The 19,741-nt window shown below is 41.5% G+C and overlaps 1 protein-coding gene across 10 annotated transcripts in view; it reads right to left on the bottom strand.

Annotated features, from left to right (window-relative positions):
• The window catches only part of RBFOX2 (RNA binding fox-1 homolog 2), a 170,104-nt gene that overhangs the window by 14,248 nt on the left and 136,115 nt on the right, over positions 1-19,741 (bottom strand). For 5 of the 10 annotated variants that reach the window (XM_033057350.1, XM_033057358.1, XM_033057353.1 and 2 more), the window contains 6 exons: positions 13,175-13,267; positions 10,373-10,433; positions 7,950-8,003; positions 7,723-7,815; positions 6,483-6,615; positions 1,060-1,099 (listed from right to left, as the gene is read on the bottom strand). In XM_033057350.1, the coding sequence (XP_032913241.1) occupies positions 1,060-1,099; positions 6,483-6,615; positions 7,723-7,815; positions 7,950-8,003; positions 10,373-10,433; positions 13,175-13,267 (474 nt within the window). The remainder of the gene's footprint in view (positions 1-1,059; positions 1,100-6,482; positions 6,616-7,722; positions 7,816-7,949; positions 8,004-10,372; positions 10,434-13,174; positions 13,268-19,741) is intronic. The other 5 variants (XM_033057349.1, XM_033057352.1, XM_033057355.1 and 2 more) reach the window with 2 other exon arrangements.

Genomic DNA, 19,741 nt, shown 5'->3' with positions numbered 1-19,741 from the left:
TGCTGACAATTGTGCCACTACCCAAACTATACAAGCCTTCCCAGCTCCAGAGAGCTATGACCTACAACACCACAATTGGGAACTCTGATAAAGACAGGCATGCCACGAGTTGAAGTGGCAGTTGTGGCCCTGAACATTTTTGCTTTGAAAGGCAAGTTTCTGCTCTGCAACAGCTCTCCCTTGGAGAGGAAAACACTTTTCTTCCTGGCCAGTTCAAACACCTCCATCCACAACCCATCTATGTACACACAGACACCCTGGAGATTTGCAATACAGACTGACTGGGTAGGACGAAGACAATGACAGGACAAGGTCTCCCATGGTATCACAGCTAATTCCCAAACAGGAGGAGGCTGCTGACTCTTGTAACTGAACATCTCCACATATTTGTACTTTACAATTCCCTGAAGAGGCAAGAGAATCTAGCCTATTCAGGTGCCATTCCTACCAGCAAAATGAGATGTCAGATTTCACTCTAGCATCTCAGCCTCCATTTTTAATCAGTCCCAGTGTCTTCCCCAAAGGGATAATCTCCACATCCCAGTGGCACATTAACATTTTTAAACATACAACTTGTTCAGTGCTGTGTGGGCTGCACAAATCAAACCTGAAAGGGCCCCAAGAGGGAAGAGAAAGGGGAGGGAAGAGGGGGAGAAGGAAAGGGGAGGTCTGAGGCTAAACCAGTCCTGTTATTTTTATATCCAAATTATGTAAATGAGAGAAGTGTTGAGAGAAATTTTAATTTGCTAATCATCTCTCAGGTTGATTAGTACCAGTGTGCATGTGGGGGACAGGACACCCAATAAACTGACCCTGGCAATGATCAGGAAACCCAAAGGTTTAGGTCTTGCACCCAGGGGCAAGCGCAGTGACAGAGAAGCATGCTTGCATTCCTAAATATATAAATATATATCCACAAGGAAGAAGAAAATTAAAGTAAATGATATTTTAAAAACCAAACCAAACCAAACGAACAAACCAAAAGAAAAAGAAAAGAAAACAAAAAAAGGCTGGCTTGTCAGGGGTTGGGGACAAGAAGGCTCCGGTGTGTGTACTTACATAGAGGTCAGCACCGTAAAATCCGTCCTGGTAAACCACACTGCAGAAAATCCACACAAAAACAAAACAAAAAACAAAACAAAAAAAAACAAACAAAAAACAAAAGAACAGAAAACACATTCCGGTTATTGAGGACGGCAGCATGCACATGCGTTTTACACAGGCAGGTGATGTATGAATCCACAACCTGGGCTTTTGGCAGGAGCAAATCAGCAAGAGAATGTGTGTGCGCACGCACGGCTCCAAGTCATCTTCCATGGCATGCAAAGGGGGAAGGGTGGGCACAGGGGGAGACAGTATGCGAAGGAGAGAGGGAGGGGAACCACCATCTTGTACAGTAAATATTGACTCAAAGAGATCTGACGTCCTGAAGAGAGACACAAGGGTTTAGAAAAACTCCACTCTGGTTATTCCCCTGGAATGATTTTAGTTATCCCCTAAAACACATGGAAACATTGGCTTCATGAAGTGGGCTGGTGAAATTGAGGAGCCCCTCACAGAAGGCATCCCACAGGGGCTGCAGTCACCTACGTCAGGAAGTGTGGTTCAGAGACTTGTGCCTGATTGCATTTTTCAGGCTTTACAGGGCTGCATGACTTTTGTTTCTGACATCCATACATCACCTGCTTTTACCCTGCACATTAGACATGCGATAAGATTTGGCTGATCACACAAGCATGCAAAGTATTATTATTCAGCATCTTAAAGAACCAATGCAACACCTCAGGAAAACAAGTCAATCAATTCTGATCAAAGTAAACACAGAGAAATGTAATTGAAAAGAAAAAACCAAAAATACCCACAATGCATTGCTTTCACAAGCAGAGATAATGAGCTAAAAAGGTTAGGTGACTGATCCAAGATCCGAAAATTGAAAGGTGCAGTGGGAGTCCCTGGTAGTAATGACTTTTCCACAGCAGAGAGGAGCAACTGGAAGGGTTTCCACGGGATGGTGCTTTTTCTGCTTTAAGCTATAGTTTGGTTTCTCTCAGAACTTCAAGCACAAAAACTGTTAAGCAGAGCCTGGGGTTCCCAAATAGCTGCTCTTATCAGAGCATTCACTAGCATAAGACTACAGAGCTCACTCTGGGGACAGGGATTGGGGAAGGATGAGGAAGGAAGAGAGGGGATGCCCCCCACCCATTTGAGTTCAGCGTGTGCTTCACGTACTGAGGAATTTCCTCCAGCTTTGTCCTCTGAAGAGCTCCACACAAACTTGCTCAAGGCTTTAAAAAGCATTAGCCCCACCATCTGTGATGTTCATGGATCTGATGTGCATGACTTACCCATAGCATTAAAGAAAAAGAAGGTATGGAACACTAGCTATTCTTTCGACTATAATTTTTTACTCATCAGATGGAATGTGAAATGCTGCCAAGAGCCTGCCACCCTCAGACACCCATCTATTGTAAGGCACACACACACAAAAAAAGCCCAGCAGATCTTGCCAAAATTCTGCATGCTATTACTAAAAAAAAAACAACAAAAAAAAAATCTTGCAGTGTTAGCTACTGCTTGGATAATTTAGTCTTGCTGCCTTCCCCAGGAAAAATACACTCCATTCCCAATGGACAAAGTTACTGTAGTCTCCAAGAGCGCTGGGAGCAGGTATGAAGATAGAGACCCTTGTTAGAGGAAGAGGGGAGCCACTTCAGCAGGGAGAAGCAGGCCATAAGATCATGTTTGTTGAAGCTAAATTTTTACAACCACATAACAAAGAGTTTGGCTCCTGGGGCAGTGACTTACATTGCTGGGTTCTCTATCTAGGACCAGGAGTGTTTTAGCAGTGATACTCCACCTGCTCCTGCAGGAAAGGCAAATGCATGACAGAGGAAGTGACTTGGTTTATGAACAGGTTAGCAGTTTTAACAGTTATTCCAAACACAATCAGTTGGATGAACATAAGCATTACCACATTGGATCAGGCCACTATTTCTGTCAGCAAGAGATGCTAGCATCAGCTCTCCAGAGAAAACTGCAAGGAACACTAATAACAGGTAAGAGTAAGACTTCCTGGATCCAAACACCCAAACACACGTGAATCCTCCATCTCTCCTTTAGTTAGCATTTGACTGACATCAACTTCCAGGGCTGAAATTTAGCAAGGCTTATTTATATGGTAGAATATCCATATTTGGGATTCTTAATGCTAGCAAAAACTGAGATAATTCCTTCATCTGAGAACCACATTCTGGTTATGTAGCTTGACCAGAAGTATAAAACAGTCTGGCAGCCAGTCAAATCTTGGTGCAATCTGTAAAAGCCTACTAGCTAAGCTAAAACACATCCAAGGGAAAAATAAATAAGCTGGTTTTGTAAAGTAGTCAGCGTATCATTTCGGTGTACCAACAGCTGACTGTGTTGTAAAAGGAACAAAAAAAAAAAAAAAAAACCAACTTCAAACCCTCAAAGCTCTCTGCTGCCCTGTATCTTGTCTTGTATTTACTTTGGCTTCAAATCAGTGAATCTCATATATATTTTCACTCCTAGACAAAGTTATTCTTTACTATGGCAAGTCTATTCCTCACATAGGTATTTAATGACCATGCAGAAGTCAATGACTAACCTACAGTTTGAGAAATAAAACTTCTCAAGCTTATTTAAATTTGAGAGTTTTACAGTAGGTAAGATTTTTTTCAGACTGTCTAGATTCTTACAGCTTTTGGTCTGAAGTGTTATTTGTCAGTACTTTCATTTAAAAAGCATCATTGCTCAAATCAGGGAAATATTCCAGTACAGTTTTTACTCATGCTAGATATCAGAGAAATGTCTCCTTATTTCTACCAAGTGGCACCTCAGTTAAAACTGAAGGCTGCATTAGTGTTCAAAGTCAGGTTTAGGTGACTAACATCACCTCCAATAGTCTAAGCAGTTGCTTTCTGAGCGCTCAAAAACCTCCTCTGGATAAACAAGCAAGGTCCATACATAAGTATGGGCATTCCACATACGCATGAGCAAATCATGAGTTCTTGAAATAAGGATTAAAATTATTAAGATTGATTTATGATTATATATGATATATGGATTATATATGATTTCTTGCACCTTCCTCTGGTTTAGCACTTGACACTGTCAAAACTTATTCTAACCTGGATGGCGCTCAGGTCTGATCCAGTATGGCAATACCAATGAGCTTTTATTAATCTACATTCTGTATTTTTAAAATTCTGCTAAGCTCTCAAATGCAGTGATACCATTAAGTTTTGTAACTTAAAACTTAAACACCACTGAAGTTTATGAAAACCAATTCCTTCTATCAGGTTTGAGTTAACCTGCAGCTTACTTTACTGTCTTCTTCCACATTACTCACTATGTCTTGGTCATTCATGCTGCTGACTGATCTTATGGTGTCATCTTTCCACTGGCCAGGAAGAAAGTAACCGATGGAGGGGAAGGTGTCAGGAAGGTGTGCCTGTCCCTGACACCATGGAGGTCAACACTGCCCACATGGAGTGGCGGCTGTCCTACAGGTTACTGCAACATGGAATTGAACAGCACATTTTGTATTATTCCACTAGGAATCAAATTTGTTCTACAAAGTATCTTGCAGAGACTCAGACTATGACAACAAAAAACCACCAGTAGTAGTTAATTGCATCTCAGTGCTTGGGACCAGGGACAGTTCTGGGCCTCTGCGAATCTGCCTTGCTTACTGGTGCCCTCTAAGTGTTTACTAGGTAGAATGCTGCCCATGAAGACATGGGATCAGTCACGAGAGTCAGAAAAATTCAGTGTAATAACAGTGAACACAGACATGAGATGGTATTTGGAAGGGCTAATCATTGGAGCCTGGTCCATATTTCTAATGAAAAGAAACCTTTTAGATGGGACTCAGGCTGGATTTACATCAAAGACAAGGGCCTCCCAGTGCCCCACTTGTGACAGTCTCCGGCAAGGAGTGCTCTAGCTGTTACTCCCAGGGATGAAAAGCACATTGCCCCTCCCTGGTGCAAATATTTCACATTCTGCTAGATGGCAGCACTTAGCTCAGCTTTGCTGCTTTGTTTCACTGTGGAGCACTCCCCAGTAAAACTGGACTGGGCCATTTTTAGAGCAATAGACAGACAAGTTGCAGGTCAGAGGCTATGGTTAAAGGACAGAGAATGTAAACCAGGAGTGGTGGCAAAAAAGTGAATTTGAAAACCTGGAAGAAACACCCTGTTCAGAAGACCAGTGTTTAGACATGAGGTTTCATTTAAAGTCTTCTGGTGAATTAAATACAAATATTGCCAAAATTGCCAAAGAGCAAAGCTGGACAGATACATGACCACTGCAGCTTGCTTCCTGCAGCTCCACTTTAAATATCAGACTAGACTCTAAAAGGGTCATAGCAGCTCTCATCACTTAATCTGCTACAGAAGGTATTGTGTGTTTATACAGCATACATCAGACCAGCTCCCTGCACTGATGTGTATTGATTCCACTTTCCTTTTTAATAAAAGATTTATGGTTTTTTTCTTCCCTTTTGGGCCTAATGCAATGGAAAAGAAGGGTCAGTCCACATCTCTGTGTTGGAGGATTCGTTTCTACTCCTGTTCTTTCTGAGAACACTGCCTGGAAAATACGGCAAGTAGAACTCCAGAGATAATATGACTAAAGCATCCTCAAAACCAGAAATTAAACAAAAAAAAGAAAAACAAAAAAAAAGATGACAGTTTGGAAGGGATTTGCTGATTTACCTGTCATTCCATCACATTTAAAGAAACCAACAAAAATCCAAAACAAAACTCACATACAGACCTAATTTCCTCTACTTCTAAACAGCTGAATACTCCTTTGTAACAGCATTTTTTGCACTGCATTACTAGTGAAAATCTGAGGGCAAAGAATGCTAAGGCCACACATTTGCCATTGCTTCATTGCATTATTGTTCTCTCTACATCCCAAACTCTCCCAGCTTTAAATTAATGGACTTGATTAATCTTTGTTTTAAACCTTTTTAAACCGTCTCCAACAAAGAAAGCAAATCCATTGTGGGTAACTGGCACTTCTGTGTCTTACTGCCAGATGGTGAGGCATGAAGGTAATGGATAATATTCCTCATTCCTGAATATGGAAACACAAATGGAGTGCAAAGAGCAGAACCTTTTCAGGAATTTTAGATCTTCTCTTTGTGTCCTTCTCAGTAGCACTATAACATATTGGGTCAATGGATGACACATATCATATATAGAAAAATTGAGAAATTACGAGAAGGAACCCATCAGCACTTTGAGTTGTTGCGAGTACTGAAAATTAATTCAGTCAAGAACTTAACACAGAAAAATTTAGATTTGCTCCCCCAGATGCCATCATGTGCAGAATGCTTTGGCACTAGCAAGATCTTGACTCTCACCATCCAGACAATTTTAGGGTTTTTTGTTAACCGATTAGCTATTTGACACAGTTGTGCAGAGCACTCTGCTCCTGTGACCAGTGCTTACCCTGGGTAGGCAGGGATGGCCGTGGGAGGGACTGCCCGCACCGCCCCATACACCGTCCTTCCTCGGCCCCTCAGATGGGCGCCCCGAAATGCGGCGGCTGTGGTGGCCGCAGTTGGATAGGGGAAGCCTGGAACTGGAAAGATAGACAAGGTGGAAGGTGAAAAGGATATGAGCTCCAACCCAGAGAACAACCACCTGCTCCAAACAAAGTGACACAACAGCTCCACAGCGGTGGGACATTTGGCATCAATCCTGCAGAGGGACATGCTTATAACCCAGCAAGCATCCCATACATACTTCCTGCTACACCATGGCCTTTGGGGGGAGAAGGGTTGCAGAGAGGTTTGGCATGCAAGAGGTTAATGTTTTGGCATGCCTTACCCACCCCAAACAGGGCTCAAATCCCCCCACCTTTCGACACCGCCATGCAGTCTGGTTAGAGTCTGAGAAGCGCAGGGAGTTACTATCAATACAGCACGCAGTTCTTCCAAAACTGCAGAGGCTCTTTAAAATAATTTGTCAAGAGGCCCTTAAAGTCAACCAACTTACATCAGTCTCTTCCCTCCTTTCCCCTCCCACTCTTTGCCACCCAATCCTCTGTATGTTCATTTTAAAGCCTGAAAGACAAGATAGCCCATATAACAGCAGCAGCAATTTCCCATAAAGTGCCAGTTTACTGAGAGCCCACCTTCATTTAACAAGTGTGACCAACACCTGGCACCACACACAGCGATACCTCTATTATGCTTTATACTGAAGTAAACTGGCTCGTGATGAAACTTTGTAAAACCTCAGAGGCATCTGTCACAAACAGATACTGAGCGGGAAGGAGTCTCAGGGCACAAACCCAACCCAGCGTGCATTCAGGTGCATGCCACTAGGGGCCCTGCAGACCCGCGGTTTAGCAGCTTGTATAATATGTACTTTAGGGATTTGTCCATTTGGTTTCTTCCATTTCAGAACAGGGAGGGGAGAAAGGGAATGGCCTATTCCTCACACACACCCTCCCCTTGTTCTGCAGCCTCCTTGTCGTTCAGAAGAACCCATTCAGCACTACAGCAAGACACTGCAGATGAACAAGTTACAGCAGCTGCACACTATACTCTGGTTCAAGGTAAACTCATTCCCAGCAAGACCCATCCTTTCAAGTATATATTATACAGACTGGAGAGAAGAAGGGTAACAGGTCATCATTAACTCAAGCACAGTGACAATACAGGGGCCATTGGGGACTACTTACTGATTAAAGGAATGTAAGTGTTAATACCGCCCCTTCCTGACAGGGGCACTGCGGCGTCATTGCCCAGCGAGACATCTGCTTGAAAGCTGGATGCTAATTTAATTTTAAAAAGAATAAAAAACAAAAACAAAACCGTAAAAAGGTTATAAAGAAACAGCAGATTAAGAACATAAATAAACACCACTGCAGTTAAACGGCAGAAGTGGAAGTGTCTACTTAAGCTCTACCTGCATATAACTCAGGGCCGTACACCGCTCCAACCACAGGACTCAACTTCCAACCTGAAACAACAAAGACTGCAGTGAATGCCAAAATCTACACCAAGAGAAGGAACGGGCAGCGTGGGTAGGGGGAATGGTCTCTTGCATGCGCCCCAGCTTCACATGCACAGCTCTTTCCAATTTCTGCTTTGCCTCAATCCCCCTTGGTGTAGATGGAGGCCAACTGCCTTTTCCTAATGTCAAGCTCTAGGTGCAGGTCGTTGTATCAGAGGGAACAGCAAAACATCAGCTGATCCACAGCAGGCAGAGGCACTGCTGTGGGAATGCCAACTACCTTATATGCATATTTGCCATGAGCACCATGCAACCTGGCATTCCCTGCAGGAGCCTTGCTGCCAGCTCCTCCCTACTTTCACTAGGAATACTGCAGATCCAAGCTCTCTCTAAAACCACCGGCCCAGACTGTCATCTCAGACAAGTAAATTTACAGCCTTGAATTCTCAAAACACTCTTCTGCCTTGTCTGCTAGAGATCTGCTAAAAAGCAACAACGTCTGCATTTTCTCATTAACTGCATTACAAAACTATAGTTCATAAAAACAAATCATTCTATTCATCTCACACTTTCTCCACCCTGTTGTTTTAGTATTTCTTGCCTTCTTTATGCTGCTTTTCAGGTGAAAGCCTTCACAGAGAAATTATCTCAATATAATCTGGATAATTGGCAAGAACTGCAAATCAACAAGATAAAACCTACAAGAGAATAGGGCTTAAAGAAGTATGAGTATGAGCTGGTACATATTTCCAGTCACATCTAGAAAACTATCTGTCTTTTCCTCCTCCATCTTTTTAATGGGGAAGAAAAGAGGTATAAAGCTAAAAATGTGATCTGGGTTGACTTCCACAAAGCATTCCTTTCAGGAAAGATCTCAGCTGTTCATCAACTAGCAATCACAGACACATTTTTATTTAAATAAATCTATACGCTTCCTCTGTCTTGGAGCCCTGGTGCACTTGCTGAACTTTTAACACCTTTAACCATGCTAGAAGCCATATGAACAACTATGTGAATTGCAGCCCATCCACATCACCCCTTCACCTGCTGGCAGAGTATCAACGACAGATGCAGAGCAGGCTTCCTCTGCAAGTACAGGCACACTGCTGCTGCACTGCTCACCTTGATGGCAAAACACTCCAGTGGTGACAACAAGAGGACTATCAACTCTCACATTTAATAACAGTTGTACAACCATACTTGCCAGTATGCCTTAAGCCTGGTCTAATATTAAATTCTTTTGCATAGTTTTAAAGTTGGCTTTAAACTGCTGGCTGCAAAACCAAAATATTCTTGTACGCTATCACTTTCACAAGTAAGCCAAGTTTTGTTACCAAACAGTTACATGCAAGATATTTTATGCCCTTGTTTTCAGGACAATATACCATAGATACCTTTTGCTACAAAAACTCCTAGTTCCTTCTAGGTACTGTGACCCAGAATTCCAGGCCTTTTGCTTGGCCCTGTTTCCCCAGTTTTGTACCCAAAGTAAGATTTACCTGCAGGGGGCTACTCAGTAAGTCGGCAGCAGAGCAACATGAAAAATTTTTATCTTCTGAGTTTGGAGTCTTACTTTGTAATCAAAACAGATTCTCACACCAGCAACTACCTGTATGTAGCTTCCTGCCTTGATGAAACTGTTTGGGAACATTTTCACACCAAAAGGAACTTTGCTGTTTCAGGACAAAGACTCAGATTCAAAATCTTTATCAAAGCAGCATTCAGTTCTGCTCAGAGAATGACTTTTTGTGTTCATATATGAAGTAAAACGACTGCACAGAGAACCAGCAAGATATCCCAATAAAACAGGATTCTTCATTACCCAAAAAACTTGGTCTTTCTCTGTTTAGATTCACATGGAAAACTACTGAACACAGGGACAGTCTGAAATAAAAAACAAGCAAACAAGCAGAACAAAGGCTCTGCTTTGCTGGTTGCTTGGGGACAGCTGTACTTTTACAGAGAGAACCTAAATTGAGCTCTCTTAAGTTATTAAGCTAATTACGCATCTTAAGTTATGTTTCTGCATTCATATTTAGATATCTACCTAAATGGTGATGGCACAGGAGTACTGCACATCCCACCATACAGAACCAGCCTGCAGCAGTAGGGCAGGCAACCCACTGGTCCTTGGCACCTGTACCCATTTTTGGCACATTGGGCCTGTCCGTATTTCTCTCTGTCTCCAATTCTCCATCTGGAAAATGGTATTCCTCCACAAGAACTTCAGGGTTATACTGAATGGTATAATGACACAAATTATAGTTTGTCAGGTTTTATTGGTTTCTTTTGGTCCTGAGGAGTGGTCGTAACTTTTTCCTTTTGTCTTTCTTCAAAAGTTTCAGGCCATCATTAGTACAAACAGTGTCTCTTACCGTTTGCATAAGGTGTGACCATCTTCTTATTGGTCATCACTCTTGCAGTGGCATTGTTAACCTAAACGTAAGAAAGGGCAGGGGGAGGAGAGGGAAGGAAGCACAGAACGTTAGGGAAAATGGTGAAAAACTCTCAGACACCACACACACACACACATACACACTATACTTCTCTGAGCAAAAAAAAATTAAACAGCTAATTTTACATGAATGTAATTTTAAAATTACTTTTAACAGTTGCCATTTAATTATAAAAGTTACAGCTAAACGTGGCATTTTAAAATTATGCATTAAACAAAAGGCCAACGAGAGTAAAGTGCAGATTCTCCACCACCCTGCCATCCCTAGGCACAGGATTATTTACAACCCAGTGATTGAAAGGGCAAAACCCTAGATGCTTTGTCCAGATTCTCTTCAAGAGGTAGGAATAATTTCTGCAGCTCAGGGCAGGGGAATTGAAATAGGTGAGGCACAAGCTGACTTGTTTCTCAAGCTCATTGCTGGAACTGGGGCCCAGCAGGTCACTGGCAGAACACTTGTGTAGAAAAAGGTAGCCTAGAGTCCCTCAGCATTAGATTCGAACTCCCAAGGCTTGAAGAAATCTCTGGAACATCACCAACTGTTTAGATGATCCACATTCACTGATTTACACCCACCATTTTCAGATCTTTTTCCAGGTTATTTTTTTTCCTTTGTCACAAGTCTCATGGGACAAAAAGAATAGACAGCAGTAGACCTGGATAATTTTTGCGTTTACTGTACTCTCCACCCTCTTTACAGAGCTCTGCATAGTTCCAAGCGGTTTGACTGCTCAAGCACGTGGGGTGTTACTGCAGGGATGGTGCTGATAAAGAAAAGATGGACTAGTTTGGAAGCCAAGTTACTGCAGCCCCGTGTCAGCCTCAAAGTTCTTGCAAGGAGTGTGAAGTTTTTATATATCAGCAATAATTTATCAAAACCCATGCCAAATAGGAATGGAGGCCAGGGTGAAGAAGAAAAAGAACAGATACAAAAATAGAAGCTGTCTTGGGCCCTTGAGATGTATGGATGGTGGGCGTACACAGGGTGGGGAGTCCAGACCTACATTTTACTCTTGTTTAGACCCAAAACAATAGAAACATTACACATTTAAAAAAGAAAGAATGGGAAACAACAATGATGAGACTGAGAGCATGCAGTTAAACACACACAGATAATAAAAAGAAAGAAAAAAAAAAACCACACCACAATTGATTCAGAGGGTGGGGAGGGGAGGAGTGAGGGGATAGGGTCTCACAGACAATCATTAGATGGAGCGAGTGCCTGAAATCAGCTGCTACAGCAAAGTGCAACACAAGCACTTAAAGGAAAAATTGCCAGAACCAATCAGAAACCACCAATCAGCAAAGAGACCAACAGCTGCATTTAACTTAGTAAAGAAATAAACTGGGGAGGGGGCAGAAAGAAAAAGATGGAAAACAAACAGTAACAGCTACAAACAGGTCTCAGATAGAAAGAGCAGCAGAAAGAAGGGGCAGGAGAGAGAGAAGAGGAAATGGGTGCATTAATAAAAACCAGCCAAACTGGAGTTCAGTAACTCTGAGTAAGATGTGCAAGGGGAAATCACCATGAAGTCAGTAATCAAACAGCTCAGACTGCTACAAAACAATATGTACATCCAAAGTCCAGGCGGCATTACTCAACAGCATTGAAAATAAAAGGGGGAGAAGGGGAAGGAGGTGGGTGGGGACAACGAGTCAAATCACATTTCGTAGTGTTAATGTGAGATGGCAGATGGATTTTTTCTTTCTTAATTTTTTTTTTGTAATTTTAAGAAAAATTTAAAAAAAAAAAAAGAAAAAGCTTCTTCTCTAGCACTTTTGTTTCACTTACCGCCAACTCGTACCATCGCCAGCATTGTGTATAGTTACCATGGAAAGAGTGAGTCAAGTGAAGGGCCCTAAACGCTAAACCATCGGAAAGGGAGAAAAAAAAAAAAAAAAAAAAACAGAAAAAAAAAAAGCAAAATATGCAGACATCTTACTCAAAAACGGTGGCTTTTTGTTTCAATATTTGTACTTTTTGGTTTGTGTTTGTTTTTGTTTTATTAAAGAAAGAAGGAGAGAGGGATGATGCCAGTTAGCCTTCAACACAGTGGAACACCAAACTGGTCAACACCAGGCATGCCCAACATATGGCCATGATGGCCAGCCAACATTAACCCTTCCCTCCCCGGCGGTGACAGCTAGCAAACTTTTAGGATTAGCTTTCACCAAACCTATTCTTGACCATGGGAAGATCAAGAAACCAGCAGTGTGTATAGCACAGCCCACTCGGGGCTGCTGCCCCATGTATCCCCACCCCTCCCATAGGCATCATCTCACACTTGCATGGAGGAGAACTGGCCTCAGAGAAAAGAGAGGATACTGGCTGGCCCCCTGCTTTCTTTTTTGGACACAGAGTTAGAAGTTGGACAGTACTCTTTCAGTTAGTTTTGTTCAGCCTGGTAACAGGAAATCGGAGCCTCGCAAACTGAAGCAAAGGAAAAATCAAGACAGCAGAAGGGCAAAAATTTGGAGTGGGTGGGAATAAAACTTAATAAAAGAAGAAAGAAAAGGAAAAAAATACCCAAAACAACAATAAAAATATTCTGTAAAGGGTGTAAACTTCTATACATTTCAGTGCAGGGAGGTGAAGGACACAGACACAAACACACACGCACACACAAGACTGGGATCCAAATGTGAAATAAGTGAGGCAAGACACAAAAAGAAATCAAAAGAATAAATATAAAGAAGAAATTGAATTACTGAAGACATGCACCTCGATTTTACGGCCCTCTACCACGGTGCCGTGTAATTTCTCCCTGGCCCTGTCTGCATCAGCACTATTCTCGAAAGTTACGAACCCGAATCCCTGCATGCAGCGGGAGAAGGGGGGAAAACATGCACATCGTTATATATTGAAATACTGATCTCTAGGTAAATAGAGAAAAAATATCACAGTATGAAATCGACATCAGCACAACTCAGCAATAACCTCCTAGAGTCACATTGTTGGTTCATGCATGTTTCATAAATGAAAGAAATTAAAATCAATAAAAAAGGAACCGTAATCATAAGAATAATAAGAGTAATTTAAAAAAAAGAAAACATAAAAGCAATTGAGGCCAGACCAAAAAAGAAGTACAAAGTTACTCGAGACAATTTTTCCTTTTGTTTGTTTTTTTGTTTAAAAACATTAAACCCTGCTCTGACATAAGCAAGCTGGGCAAGCCCAAGTTGAGCTTGTCTCCCCTCCTAATGAACACACAAATTTTGCAGGACCCCCACCCACCCCAGACCAGTACAGGACATCAAAACTGAGCAGCATGTTGTTCTCTCGAGAAACTGCTATGAGGGTGAGCAGCAATTTGAGCTCACGCCTGGCACCAGGAATTCTGAGAAGCTTTGGGCAAATCAAACACTGAACCTTGCTCTTCCCACCTGTAGAATGGAGACAACAATAATTACCTACCTTAGAACATTGTTGAGAGGAAGGGCTCTTTGTAAAGCATCCCTTGTAAGCTCTTCAGGACACAGCTCATGCCTACTCCTAACCCTGTAACTTCCCCAATGATATATGGGGCCCTGAAAGTAAGCAGGGCTTCTAGGTGGCACCACAAAATAAGCATAATTAATGTGAAGATTCAGAGTATCACGTACTGTAGCTCCAAAATATTCTTATCTCTGAATACTGTGGTGGACTTGATTGTAAATCTGAACACCTAAATACTGACTCATGGGTCAAGGCAGATTTTGTATGACATTGCTGACCCTCTGCTACCTCTCCCTCCCACCCTGCTGCCCATCTTACTCAGTTTTGCTCTGAGATGGCAACCTCTGTGCTCAGGATGGCAACAGATCTCTGCCTAGTTAGATAATGAAATTTCCAGAAAAATTGACATTCCCTGCTTGGAGCAACCACAAAGGCTCAAGGACTACCAAAATGTCACTTTAGTTAGACAAATTCAGGTTTAGCACTCCCATGAAGGTGCAAGCAACACACGCCTGTCCTACACATGCTCATGCTGCTGCCAGCTCATGCAGTAGTGCAACAGGGCAGGGCAGGAGACTACGCTTCCTTCCACAGAGATGAGTGCACTGACATTAAGAGAAAGCCAACATGACAAAGTGAATTAGGATTTTAACTAGGAGCAAATGGCATCTTAATACAGACAACTGTGATGCAATACTCTTCATGCCATTAGAGAGAGTGGATCCAAACAAAAAACATTGCTGCATTCTGCTTTCAGGATATCTTAACAACCGCAATAACTGGCTCCTGAGGCTTGGTATAAAGCAAATACCGCTTTAATGTACAGAGAGTAATCTCCACCGGCTCCAGTACCCTCAGGAGCAGAGCAACAAAGCTTATGTTTGGTGCAATGGAAACTCCCTCCCGATGTTAAATGAAGAGTGAGGTGACGAGAGTGATCTACAGCTATGGCTATTAGGGAAGGGACATGCTAGCCAGCAACCTCCTTCATGCATCTTGGGGTCAGTAGGTATTTGGACTGCACAGCCCAAAACACAGAGAGCACCTTGATTTCTAAGCATTGTTAGCAATGAGACGAGACACAAGCAAGTCATTATTCTTCAAGTGCTTTTTAAAGGTCTTTACAATACTAATGTTAAACAGTCCAAGCTGTTTAAGTGACAAGCTGGCCTTTATCATCCACAGCTACGTTTCCAGAACAAAATTGCAACAAATTTGTAAAACGCAGGGTGGTGGTTGTTGGGGGGGAAGGTTTACTTCTTTTATCTCCCCCCCACCAAACAGCAATAATAAAGGATCTTAGCCAAGCACTGCAATGCTGAGATCAACGAAAGCACTCCTTTGGGCTCCAACCCAATAATATAAAGCTTCAGATAATTTCATTTCTCCAGCTATAAATAAAGAGCTATATAAATAACAAACGGATGCCTTTTTCAGAGCTGCATAGAAGTTCCCTGTTTAAATGAATTAAAATCAGAGCTACAAGACATAGGGGCTAATAAAACAGCCCAACTGCATATAACTGTCAAGTACGTTGCAGGGAACTGAGGGGGGTGCAGGGGGTGCAATAGCAAAGCTGATTATGAAGAAACAGGGTATTGTGTCTGCTTCAAAGAGCCACTACAGGGAAAGGTAAGCCTGAGAAATAGAGCAACATCCTTCCCTCTGGTTCTGTATAATGGGGAAAAAACATCCTTTAAAGGCCGGGGGAAGAGGGGAGGTAAGGACTACAACAGCAATCTCTGTTTCCCTCTTCTCTTTTTGCATTAAAATTTTTGTTTGTTCTAGACAAGCCTGTGGAGACCGAATGAAATTTATGTCTTCAGTGATGATGTGAACTGAAAGCTGGAGTGCAGATGGAAAGTAATTTTTTAGACATTAATCTGTGCAGGCTATAACCAAACTAAGACTATTTTAATTCACATCTGTTTGCAATTAGTAAAGTCTGTATGGGATTTGAAAAAACTACATTATCATTAAATATCTTTAAACTGAGTAGGAATTTTCAGTGTTTTTATTAAGTTAACTCAAGGCAGCATACAAGCCACATGCAGACTATATGAATATAATTAACAATGTGAATTAAACCAGAATTAATCTGATTCAGAACAACATAACTAATTAATCATATTTTATTGACAGATCAGCCTTTAGCTTGTGCAACTCTTGTTGGGCACCATTTAATATCAATGCTGAATTAATGTTTTACATATTTGACTATGGCAGTTAGTATTTATGTCCTCTTGGTTTGTCATATTAATGCATTTCTTAGACATTCAAATTTTCATCAGGAAAAACAGGTGAGCCACACTTGACCTTTTTGCTATTCCTAAGTTTAAAAACTAGCAATTAGATATATATTTACACACATTTTTTAAGTGGGAGAAAAAAAAGAACATACATATATTTTTTATTCCTTCTCACAGATGACCTGTAAAGAATAGGGATTAATTTGTACCTAAATACATATGCAACAAACAGTTCTCATTCCCTCAGTAAGGTTGTCTTGACCTTGAAAGAAAAAAGAGAAACAAAGCAAGGAAAAAAAAAATGGGGCAGGTATCCAATATTTACTAGCTTAGCTTTACAGCAGGTACTGGATTGCTCCATAGTAATAGGTATGGAGCTAGAGGAAGGGAAGATCCTGGATGAAAAAAATATTTAGGTTTTCTAAAATTTAGATTATACACATAATTTGAGTTTAATAATGCTGTCATGATAACAAGGCTGAAATTTTCAACAATTCCTCCCCACCAGCAACTGCCATGAACTTCTCCCATGCAGAAAATAAGTTTAATCCAGTGAACACTTAATTCCAACAAGCACTTTTAGGACTGGTGAGCAATTTGCAGTACCAGACTAACCCCTTTTTACCCAAAGGTTTATTGAAAGGGCCTGAAGAGACCGAGTAACTGTCACCCTTTTAGTCTGGCCTCAGATTCTGCAATAAATAACAAGCAACATGATGAGCAGTGAAAAAAAAATAATAAATGTATATATATATATATAGTATTTGAACGTTTCCATCTCTGAAGAATGAGAAAGAAAATTTACCATGTAACCGTAAAGGGAGAAATCAAAACCAGACGGTTCTCCTGGGTGTGGCCAGAACACAGAAATTAAACAAAAAACAACAACAAAAATAAAATAAAGTAAAATAAAATAAAAATAAAACCAAAGAAAACTAAACAGAGCCCCTTGAAATCCATGCATTGTTAACCCTTTGTTGGTCATGGAGTTTAGACCAGTCACCTCAGCAGCGTCTTTGCCTTGTACCACTGGAGCACACAGCCAGCAACCAGCCTTGCTGTCATCTGCTGCTGTGCTTGTTTCTAACCAAGTTTTTTCTTTTTTTTCCCCCTTATTTCCATAATAAACTTTTAGAAGCCTGAAAAAATGGCCAGAGGCAGTGGTTTAGGCTACCTGTTTTCAAGGCATTTGGAAAGAGTAGGAGGGTCTCAGCTATAATCCACCTGAGATGAGCAGCACTGAATGCACCGACAGCAACACAGTGCAAAACTCAGAACCAAATTATTGAAGTCACACACATAAATGCATCCTTCAAATCGGTGGAAGCAACTGTGTAAACCAAGCTGCTACCATTTCAGCAGCTCTTCCAGCTCCTCCCAGCCCCCGTGCTGCACTTTGCATTAAGGCACATAAACGTGTAGAACCTGTCTGTGTACCTGTGCAATCTGGTGAGTCAGATGCAGGAACTAACCTGACTAAAAAAAAATAATAAATCTAAGAGTATCTTCCAAAAAACCTGCAGGGCTATTTTTAAGCTCTATCATTTCCACAATCCAGCCTGAGCTGCTCCACTGCCAATCCCTGCTGTGAAACAGCAGAGGGGTCAGAGGCCAGCAGTGAGGAGCGGGAGCCCAGCCTGCACTGCTGGGCACTGACAGCCTGGAGCTCCAGAGAAGCTCCAGCCAGCTCGGGACAGGGACTTCATGGCACCATTAATCCCCAGGTGTGTGCTGCTCCTTCTCCCTTCTACTGATCCTGGATCTCACTACGTGGTCTGTGAGTTCAACAGGCTGAAGTGGCTGAACACAAGCTCATTTCTCTCCCTGCTGCATTAGTGTTTGCTAATTTAGCACCTAGACACTGAAACGAGCAGTGTTGGAAAAGCACTTCCACAGGACCAGAAGATCAGCTTATACTATGAAACCCTAAACTTCAGCTTGAAATTCAAGTTTAAATAAATCACTTCAGTATATGAACTAATTGATCTCTTTAGTTCAATATTGCAGACTTCAAGACCTGAAACCACTGTACTAGGATAAAGGGACACTAGTCATGTCACTTCATGCCACTAGCATCCATCCTAAAGAGATTTGGTGACCTGAGAAAGTGACACTGGTCACCAGTATTTAATTTGTTTTTAAACCTTATTATATTAATAACACTGTATTTCTGGCTCAACTGATGAAATCTGAACAAAAATTATAAAAACAGAATTAAAATGAAAACAAAATTTCTAATTAATTTCATGCAATAAGGGGCTTTCCACTTAGAGTGGAAACTAGGTCCAGAACAAGACTGGCTCAACTCAAAGCACCTAATCCATTTAAAGAAGAAATAAATGCACATGCAAACTTATAGTCTTCAAGGCACCATTATCAAAAACTATATTGACATTCTTATCTTAACCTACAGTTAACTGCAGACTTAAAAATCCACACAAGTTTGAGTTAGCATAGGTTTACTTACATAAATCCAAACACCAACAGATGCAATTTCTCTCGTAACCCACTATACAACTAATTCTTAAAATAAATGTGAAGCACTTCTAGGCACTACAGTCTTATACAAGAACTTGGAGATCTGGATCTCCCAAGTGGAAATCAATGAGAGATAAAACTTACAGTATCCTGAAACCATTACCTCATCTGCACTAATATGAATTCTTACCGTTTAAAAAGCTACCCAAAGAAACCCCTCAAAAACTGCTCCCTATTCAGCCAAGATTTTACTGTGTGCTTATGTACTCCTGGTCTCTGAATGTCATTGAGGGCACATCTTGGAATGCCACATGGTACACAGCTGGTGAGCAAAGAGCTTGGATTCCCTTCCCCTGCAGTTTTACAAATGCCACAGGGTACTCATTACACAGGCAGACTGCATTAATTCTGCAAATATGTCCACTTGTGCGATTCAGCACAATAGCGGCAAAATAGGCATCTAGAGGATGCATCTCCACTAACAAAAGGAGCAGGAATCCTCTCAACTTCCTCTGGAGGTGTTTTATTCATGGTTCAGTGAAGTACATGGTAAACTGCAACCATGGGCAGAATGCTATTTAAAGGCACTTATACCAGTCAGAGCTAGAAATGTAATGGTAAACAGGATAAATGAAACAAACCCCTAGTTTCCTGGAAGTAAGCAAAAAAAGCTAAACACATCAAGGGAAGACTGACATCCTATTAAACAAGAAGAAAACAAAATGTAATTTAAGGCATGTTTAAAGTTTTTATCTTGTCTCTCATACACAGTAAAGCAGTATCAGTGTGAGGTCTACCAGGGCCAATATACTCCTACCAAACAGACTGAATCTGGGAAGAAAGTGAGTTATAAAACAAGAATTCCCATTGCTTTGGGAGAAGAATCAGCAAAACTCATTAACTGGCTCCGACAATAAAGAAAGTCAACAAACACCCTTTCTGAAAGAACCTGAGGTGCGAGGTGGCTGTGATGGACACACCCAGCTCTCTCCTCAGTCACCAAACTTTGTAAGCACACAGAGACCCTGAAGATGCAGCCAGTTTGATAGAGCTTCCCCAGACTGTCGAAGAAAACTGCCTGGTCATCTCAGGTGGATTCAAAATGAAGAATGCTACCTGAATGCTC

The sequence above is a fragment of the Catharus ustulatus genome, chromosome 4 (genome assembly GCF_009819885.2).
Source record: "Catharus ustulatus isolate bCatUst1 chromosome 4, bCatUst1.pri.v2, whole genome shotgun sequence".
Classification (NCBI taxonomy): domain Eukaryota; kingdom Metazoa; phylum Chordata; class Aves; order Passeriformes; family Turdidae; genus Catharus; species Catharus ustulatus.
Note: the sequence above shows the minus strand (reverse complement) of the source record. Positions and strands in the feature narration are given on the sequence as shown.